Genomic DNA, 10,000 nt, shown 5'->3' with positions numbered 1-10,000 from the left:
CTTCACTTCCTTCTTTCACCACCCTCCCGCCCCCCCTACCGCCCCCCCACTCCCATCCCCTCCTTCCGCCTTTCCATTGCCACCCTCGTTTATTTCTTGATCTCTCTTCTTCCTCAGTGCTTTCCTTCCGACATCTACCCCTCCGTTCCACTCCCTTCCCTTTAACAACCCCCCCCCCCCTCCCCCATACCTCACTCCCTTCTCTTCTGCCTACCACCTTCCCTCCGCCCTGCATCTCTTTGGGCGTGTTGTGACCCAGACAGACGTCATTCAGACAGCGTAATTATTACGTCAACATTGCTTTTACGTCAAGGAATTTCTTTTTTTCCTTGGGTGTTGAGCTCAGTGCATCCATCCGGCATCCTTTGTGTGTGATTGTGTGTGTGATTGTGTGTGTGTGTGTGTGTGCGTGCGTGCGCGTGATCTCAGGCAACTTGTCTGACTGACATAGCCCGGACATCAATTATGTTAGATACGAAGAGGACTAGGCTACACACCGACTTCCATAGACTGGCGCAAGGGTGTCAGGTCTGTATTGTCCATATCATCATCATCATCATCATGATAACAATAATGATAATGATGATGATAATCATCATCATCATCATCATCATCACCATCATCGTTATCGTCATTACCACAATTCTTACAATTATTATTGAGATTATAATTATTATCATTACTACTACTATCATTATTATCATTATTGTTTGTAGTAAAATAGTAGTAGTAGTAGCAGCAGCAGCAGTAGTAGTAGAAGCAGCAGCAGCAGTAGCAGCAGCAGTGGTAATAGCAGCAGCAGTAGTAGTAGCAGCAGCAGGAGCAGCAGTAGTAGTAGTAGCTGAGCAGCAACAGCAGCAGCAGTAGTAGTAGCAGTAGCATCAGTAGCAGCAGCAGCAGCAGCAGTAATAGTCGTAGCAGTAGTATCAACCCCACCATCACTGACAACCAGAACGAGCGCCTTCTCACACCAGGGTTCCTTCTGAACGGGGGATACACTTTGGCGGGGGTGGGTGGCAGCGGCGTGATCATCATGATCATCGTCGTCGTCATCATCATCGTCGTCATCGTCATAATCGTCACCACCTCGTCATAACTTCCTCCTCTTCTTCGTTCGTGGGCTGCAGCTCCCACGTTCACTCGTAGTATGTACGCGAGTTGGGCTTTTACGTGCCAGTGTCTGACCGGAACCTTTTGCACCCCCCGCCATATAGGTAGCCACATTCCGTTTTCTGGGGGTATCATCATGACAACTATAATAATCATAACAATGTTGATGATGATGATGATGATGATGATGACGATGATGATAACCTCGTCAGAGTTCCTGCTGTACAGGATACACATCGGCGGCAGCGGCAGTGGAACGGCATAGAACGACTGAGAGGTGCTACCCTGACATCGTCATCATCATCATCATCGTTGTCGTCGTCGTCGTCGTAGCAATAATGATTATAATAATAATAACAATAATAATAATATTAATGATAATAATATGATAACAATGATGACAATGATAATAATAACAATAATGTTATAGCCTATTATCATCGTTATCTTTATCATAATTACCATACTGCTACTGCTGCTGCTGCTACTACTACTACTTTTTCTTCTTCTTAGCCTATCATTATCGTTATCGTTACCATCATTACCATACTACTACTAGTTATCATTATTATCATTATTATCATCATCATCGTTATTATTATCATTATTATTATTATTATTGTTGTTGTTGTTGTTGTTGTTGTTGTCTCGTTCGTCATTTATCAGATGGATTCCCCCGTCTCCTCGACGAAGGCGGCAGTACGTCGCAGGTCCTCAAGTCCTCCGTAGAGCTTCCGGGCCGCTGGGATTGGGTCGGGCCAGGTTTTCTCTCATCATAATCATCATTATTATTGTTATTTCATTACTATTATTATTATTATTATCAGTAGTAGTAGTAGTAGTAGTAGTATCAACCACCATAACAACTAGAACGCACGCCGTGTCACTCAGGGTTCCTGCTGGACGGCCTACACATCGGCGGCAGCGGCAGCGGCGGCACGGCACAGAACGAGGAGAAGTGCTACCCTGACCTGGGCTGCTTCAGTAACAGAGCCCCCTTCCACTCCGCACACAGACCCCTCAGCCTTTTGCCTCAGGACCTCGCAGACATCGGCACCACCTTCTCTCTCTTCACCAGGTGACTGACTGACTGACAGACTGACTGACTGCTGGCGTTTTCTTTTACTTCCTCCGTCCGGGTTTCTTGGTTTGTTTGATTGTTGACCGCTTTCAGTGTCTGTCGATCTGTTTCTTTGTTTGTTTGTCTGTCTGTCTGTCTGTCTGTTTGTCTGTCTATTCAACTGAGTATATACGTGGTTGGTATTGCTAGCGGTGTGTGTGTGTGTGTGTGTGTGTGTGTGTGTGTGTGTGTGTGTGTGTGTGTGTGTGTGTGTGTGTGTGTGTTCGTTCTTTAGTTTAGCGTCTTTTCACTATCAGTGATATTAGACGATTAAAGAAAAGAAAAGAAAAAAAGGGGGTGGGGGGTGCGGGGTGGGGGCGAGAGGGGGGGGGGGGGGGGGGGGGGGGGGAGGAAGATGAAAACAGAAAAGGTAGAAAACTACCAAAAAAATGCATAAACGGGGAAACAAAAATAACAAAGTTAATGTGAATAACAGAGGGGGGGGGGGGGGGGGGGGGGGGTGAAGGGGTGTTAATGAAGTTTCAATTCGCGTTCACGTTCTCAAATGATGGATTCAGTACAAACTAAACAGACTTCACCAGCAGGAGTTGGTGCTGTCAGAGTTCATGTGAACATACATAGTTGACGGACTTTTCATTAATAGTTATACAATAAACAGTTTGTAGCGGTTCAACCACGGGTTCTGATGTTCAGCAATGTACACATGGCTGTAACGGGAGGGATGTTGGGGTCTTCAGGGCATCCTGTTGCTCCTTGGCCTTGCCGGTCGCCGTGGGGGCTCCCAGAAGATTGAGGTCCCGCGGGTGTCTGCTAATGTTACCTGCAAGAACACTGGTACCTCTCTGGCTGGGGTGGATCGTGTCTTGCATGCAGCTGTAGCTGGTTTTTGGATTTTCATTTGATATACGTGTTATTTCACTGTTGTCTTGCAGGTCGGCAGATAGTAAGGCGTTGAAGAGGTTTCTTTTGTTTTCTAATTTTTTTAAAAATCTTTGGTGGGAGCAATCTTGCTGACTATTATTTTGGCGGGAAATTTTCTTAGCTGATGTGATGAGTGAATTGCACACACACATACACACACACACACACACACACACACACACACACACACACACACACACACACACACACACACACACACGTATGTAAAAGTAACAACAACAACAACAGACACAAAAATATAATTATGTATACATACACACACACACACACACACACACACACACACACACACACACACACACATATATATATATATATGTGTGTGTGTGTGTGTGTGTGTGTAAAAAAGACACACACACACACACACATATATATATATATGTAATATATCACTTAAAAACTAAAAACGACTATACTTCGACAGCATCCGCCACTACCACCACCACCACCACTACTACTACTGCTATGATAAGAACACTCACCACCATCACCACAACAAATATAACAACTACTACAACCACACTACTGCTTCACATCTCCATCACCAACACCGCCAACACCTATAACTATCATATATGGTAGTCAGTCGTGTCCGACTATGACCATCAGAACAGCCGAGGAGGCAACTGCTCTCCCGACTATCTCGGGTAGAATCTGATTATCATAAGGTATAACCAGCCCCCTGTTGCACTGTATCAGTATCAGTATCAGTATCAGTAGCTCAAGGAGGTGTCACTGCGTTCGGTCAAATCCATATACGCTATATCACATCTGCCAAGCAAATGCATGACCAGCAGCATAACCCAACCCTCAGGCCTTGAGGAAAAAAAAAAAGACTAAAAATTAACAAAAAATAACAAAACAAAAAAAAAAGAAAAAAGAAAAAAGGATAAATGTATAAAAAATACTACTTCTACTACTAATAATATTTAAAAGGCGCAAAATCTTGATTAAGTCAACTCTAGGCGCGCGCGCACACACGCATGCACACACACACACACACACACACACACACACACACTGACACCACCCACTATACTACGCTGACCACGTCAGGGAGACGTGGAACACCTCAGGTCAGGAGATCCTGGACGCCTCAAACTCCAGCGGGGTGGCCGACACCCACTTCTCCGCGGCACGGGCCACCAAGGTCATCGTCCACGGCTTCACCCACAGCGCGCGCCGCCAGTGGGTCCAAACCATGGTGCGCCATCTCCTCAAGCACGTGAGTCTGACCTGACCCAGCCCTCTGATTGGATGTTTCTGGTGTGCGCGAGAAATGATAAACTGAAACAAGACCAAACCTAACGAAACAAAAACAATTTAAAAACATTCCCAAGAAACTGACAACAAATGGTCTCTCTCTGTGTCTCTCTGTCTGTTTGCCTGTCTTTATAATCATCACAAAGAAGTGACCACCGCCCATCCATCCATCCATCTACTCACCCAATCATTCACCCACCCACCCAACCATCCATCCATCCATCCACCTACACATCCAGCCACCCAACCATCCATCCATCCACCTACACATCCAGCCACCCAACCATCCATCCATCCACCTACACATCCATTCACCCAACCATCCATCCATCCACCTACACATCCAGCCACCCAACCATCCATCCATCCACCTACACATCCAGCCACCCAACCACCTAGCCACCCAACCATCCATCCTTACACCTACACATCCATTTACCAAACCATCCACCCACCCACCCATCCATCCATCCATCCACCCAACCATCCACCCATCCATCCAACCATCCATCCACCCACGCACATATCCATCCATCCACCCACACACCCACCCATCCATGCTATCCTACCCTATCCTACCCATCCCGAGCAGGACGACCTCAACGTGATCACGGTGGACTGGGAAAAGGGGGCGGGGCTTCCTTACGGGCAGGCGGCGGCCAACGCGCGCGTGGTGGGCGCCCAGCTGTCCCAGCTCCTGCACGTGCTGGCTGAGGCGCCCCTCAACCACAGCCAGGCGCTCGTGCACCTCGTGGGCCACAGCCTGGGCGCTCACGTGGCGGGGTACGCTGGGGAGCGAACCTTGGGGCTGGGGAGAATCACTGGTAAGTTAGTATGAAGGTGATGGTGGCCCTGGACAGGGTGTGGGTGTGTCGGCCCTGGCCAGGGTGTGGGTGTGTCGGTGTCGGTGTCGGTGTGTGGGTTCGAGGGAGGGGAGCGTGTGTGTGTGTGTGTGTGTGTGTGTGTGTGTGTGTGTGTGTGAAAATAGCAGTGAAATGATATTCTGCAATTCCCTTACTCTTGAACCACTCTCGTGTCCGACAATGACCACCAGAACAGCACTCTGTGGACTGTGGGAGGTCTCACTGTGACTGTGGGTGGTATCATTGTGACTGTGGGAGGTCTCACTGTGACTGTGGGTGGTATCATTGTGACTGTGGGAGGTCTCACTGTGACTGTGGGTGGTATCATTGTGACTGTGGGAGGTCTCTGACTGTGACTGTTGGAGGTCTCACTGTGACTGTGGGAGGTCTCACTGTGACTGTGAGAGGTCTCACTGTGACTGTGGGAGGTCTCACTGTGACTGTGGGAGGTCTCATTGTGACTGTGGGAGGTCTCACTGTGACTGTGGGAGGTATCATTGTGACTGTGGGAGGTCTCACTGTGACTGTGGGTGGTATCATTGTGACTGTGGGTGGTATCATTGTGACTGTGGGAGGTCTCACTGTGACTGTGGGTGGTATCATTGTGACTGTGGGTGGTATCATTGTGACTGTGGGAGGTCTCACTGTGACTGTGGGTGGTATCATTGTGACTGTGGGTGGTATCACTGTGTGGGAGGTCTCACTGTGACTGTGGGAGGTCTCATTGTGACTGTGGGAGGTCTCATTGTGACTGTGGGAGGTCTCACTGTGACTGTGGGTGGTATCATTGTGACTGTGGGAGGTCTCATTGTGACTGTGGGTGGTATCATTGTGACTGTGGGTGGTATCATTGTGACTGTGGGTGGTCTCACTGTGACTGTGGGAGGTCTCACTGTGACTGTGGGTGGTATCACTGTGACTGTGGGTGGTATCACTGTGACTGTGGGTGGTATCATTGTGACTGTGGGAGGTCTCTGACTGTGACTGTTGGAGGTCTCACTGTGACTGTGGGAGGTCTCACTGTGACTGTGAGAGGTCTCACTGTGACTGTGGGAGGTCTCACTGTGACTGTGGGTGGTATCACTGTGACTGTGGGTGGTATCATTGTGACTTGTCATTAGTAGCTCTCTATGGACTGAGGGTGGTCTCATTATGACGTCATTAATAGCTCTGTGGACTGTGGATGGTCTCATTGTGACGTCATTAACAGCTCTCTGTGGACTGTGGGTGGTCTCATTGTGACGTAGTTAATAGCTCTCTATGGACTGTGGGTGGTCTCATGACCGTCCTGACTATCCGGGCTGGAATCTGATAACAGTGGAGAGTGTCTTGCCCAGGTTATACATCCCCACCACACTACTACTGTGGCGTCGGTTCAGAAGGAGAGAGCCTCAGTGTCGTGATTCAACACGCACACAGGACACTGCCCGGTACATACACTTCTGTTCTACGGCTGATCAAAACCACCGCTTCATCGTGGGCCGGGCCAGACGGTTAAGTGAACGGAGGCATCTGCAACGCGGTTCTTCCAGCTACAGTCCGCACGAACCTGCCGACACCAGGGTTGGGGTGCATGAGCAAACTCAGCAGCGCTAAGTTTGCTTATCGTTGAAACCGTTCCCAACTCCATGTTAAAACTCCTTATATTTAGGAACATTCTCAACTCTCAGCAAACTTAGCTCTGCGATGATCGTCTCAGGCAACCCAGCCCAGAACATTTGAAACAAACTCACTGATCATGGTTGTGCCGGGGACAACGAAAGTAATATCACTGTCATGTTGTAATATGAAAAGTACAAAAGAAAAAGGTAACACTGAAAGTAAGGTCATTGTCATGTTGTAATATGTTGTAATATGGAAAGTACAAAAGAAAAAGGTAATATCGAAAGTAAGGTCATTGTCATGTTGTAATATGGAAAGTACAAAAGAAAAAGGTAACAACGAAAGTAAGGTCACTGTCATGTTGTAATATGGAAAGTACAAAAGAAAAAGGTAACACTGAAGGTAAGGTCACTGTCATGTAATATGGAAAGTACAAAAGAAAAGGTAACATCGAAAGTAAGGTCACTGTCATGTTGTAATATGGAAAGTACGAAAGAAAAAGGTAACACCGAAAGTAAGGTCATTGTCATGTTGTAATATGGAAAGTACAAAAGAAAAAGGTAACAACGAAAGTAAGGTCACTGTCATGTTGTAATATGGAAAGTACAAAAGAAAAAGTAACATCAGTTGAAAGTAAGGTCACTGCCTTGTTGTAATATGGAAAGTACAAAAGAAAAAGTAACATCAGTTGAAAGTAAGGTCACTGCCTTGTTGTAATATGGAAAATACAAAAGAAAAAAAGGTAACTCTTCTTCTTCTGCGTTCATGGGCTGCAGCTCCCACGTTCACTCGAATATACGCGAGTGGGCTTTTACGTGTATGACCGATTTTAACCCGCCATGTAGGCAGCCATACTCCGCTTTCGGAGATAAAAGGTAACTCAATGTAATAAAAAAGGTAACTCTAATAATATGCGCAACGGGGTGGACAGAAGAAGAATAACAACGGTCGTCTGGTTTTGTTTGCAAGCATATAGTTCAAGCCGCACAGTAAATTTCTGTGGGTTGTTTGTTACGTTTTCCCAGTGTATTTGTGATGCGAAACAACGTTGACTGCACCCAGACACGACAGACACCATGACAGCTGGGTATGTCAAATCACCGTAACTTGTCGTGTCCGCTGGACGACCGTGGCTGAGAATGGTGTAAAAATCCTCCTGTTCAAATCCATGAAGGTTTTGACACTTATTATAAAGACAAGGCTGTTCTCAACACAGTGGCCATTTCGTAACATATCCCGCCGTCAAACAGGTCCGATATAAACAGAGACCCTGCAGCGTTGGCTGGAGAGCAACATTTTCAAAGACGGACGCACGTCCGTGAAGTGGATGACTCTCAACCCGCGTATTATATAATGCCCATTCTTCCCAGTGGAGCCGTTTGGGAACAAAACACTTCACTCTAGATAGAGGGAGAGGGAATAGGGAAGTAGGATCCCACAATGCTGTCTGTTAGTGTCCTCTCTGGAAGGGCTTTGAACCGCTGTCGTCCCCTCGGGTGTCAGTCCGTAGTTCTAACCACTTGACCACATGGTGGCTTGTCTCTAGCGTTGTATTGTATTGTATTGTATTGTATTGTATATCGTACCGTATCGTATTGTATTGCATTGTATTTCATTGTACCGTATCGTGTCGTATCGTATCGTATCGTATCGTATCGTATCGTATCGTATCGTATTGCATTGTATGGTATGCTATGGTATGGTATGGTATCGGATCGCATCGTATTGTGTTGTATTGTATTGTATTGCACTGTATTGTACTGTATTGTGTTGCCTTTTTGTCACAACATTCTCTGCGTGAAATTCGGGCTGCTCTTTCCTGGGAGAGCGCATCGCCACAGTGCAGCGACACCCATATTGATATATATTTACATGTTTTTGTTGTTGTTGTTGTTTTCAGTCTGCAAGTGTATATTTGTTTCTCAATCGAAATGGGGGTTTAACCGGGGACACTAACACTTTTGTTGCCGTGGGTTCCTTTTAATCGGATACAGACCTGCACAAAAAGTGCATCATACTGCACACGGAACCTCGGTTTATCGTCTCATGCGAACGACTAGGGGGTCGGGGGAAGGAGGAGGGGCAGGGGGGAGTAAAAAAACAACAACAACCCAGTCTGTGTATAGGATTGAACCTCGTGTGTGTGTGTGTGTGTGTGTGTGTGTGTGTGTGTGTGTGTGTGCTGTTTCATACATCTTTTTTGCGTGTTTGTTTTTCAATGGTGGGCATTTGTTACATTCATTAATTAATGTACAGTCGAGCAGCATAACCACTAAGCTACCACCACCACCCCTCCCCCCAAAAAAAGGTACCGTGAGGCGCCTGCAGTGTGTTTGTTAGCAGGCCAGGTGCAAAGCGGCCTTGAGGAGGGAGGGAGACAGACAAACATGTAGTTTATCACGGGAGGTACAGTAGTAGATGCATGGCTCGTTGGGAGGGTGGGGGTGTAGTGGGGGTGGGGATGGTTCCATCACCAGTGAGCCACTGCAGGTGCTGCAGCAGTAAACAGACTGACGGGGTGGGGGGGATGAGGGGTGGGGGGGTGAGGGGTTGGGGGTGGGGGTGGGCCACTGAGAGAGAGAGAGAGAGAGAAAAAAAAAGCGGCAGCTTACTACTACTGCTGTTCCGGATATGATCCAGATGGTGTTCATTAATCGTTTTGTTCTCTGCTTCTCTATATATATCCATGGAATCCCTCTATACTCGCTCGTTGTTTTCTCCCTTTGTCTCTGCCTCTTGTCTCTTTTTTTCTGTCTGTCTGTCACGGCACACACACGCACACACACACACACACACACACACACACACACACACACACACACACACACACACACACACTCAAAAAACAAACCCAACCCAACAAAAAACCAAACCAAAACAAAAACAACGAGAAAGAAACAAACACTCATATACACAGTCAAAAGACGTAACATCATCTTCACCAATAACTGATTATTGTCATACTAATGTTCAGTTGTACTGACAGAAACTGCATGGGATCACGTTTACTGATAAAAATGTAGCATACACCAAACATGCAAACATTCTGTTTTCTTGATGGCAAGAACATACAAATACAGTAAGTACTTTCCATGCTTGTAAACATTCTGTTCTTCACAATGACACAGAACTTGCCAAT

The 10,000-nt window shown here is 46.8% G+C and overlaps 1 protein-coding gene across 1 annotated transcript in view; it reads left to right on the top strand.

Moving 5' to 3' along the window:
• The window catches only part of LOC143295195 (inactive pancreatic lipase-related protein 1-like), a 36,054-nt gene that overhangs the window by 13,549 nt on the left and 12,505 nt on the right, over positions 1-10,000 (top strand). The window contains exons 2-4 of the mRNA XM_076606767.1: positions 2,002-2,188; positions 4,190-4,358; positions 4,989-5,220. Coding sequence (XP_076462882.1) covers positions 2,002-2,188; positions 4,190-4,358; positions 4,989-5,220 — 588 coding nt within the window. The remainder of the gene's footprint in view (positions 1-2,001; positions 2,189-4,189; positions 4,359-4,988; positions 5,221-10,000) is intronic.

Source organism: Babylonia areolata, chromosome 20 (genome assembly GCF_041734735.1).
Source record: "Babylonia areolata isolate BAREFJ2019XMU chromosome 20, ASM4173473v1, whole genome shotgun sequence".
Classification (NCBI taxonomy): domain Eukaryota; kingdom Metazoa; phylum Mollusca; class Gastropoda; order Neogastropoda; family Buccinidae; genus Babylonia; species Babylonia areolata.
This window is presented reverse-complemented; position numbering and strand designations above follow the sequence as displayed.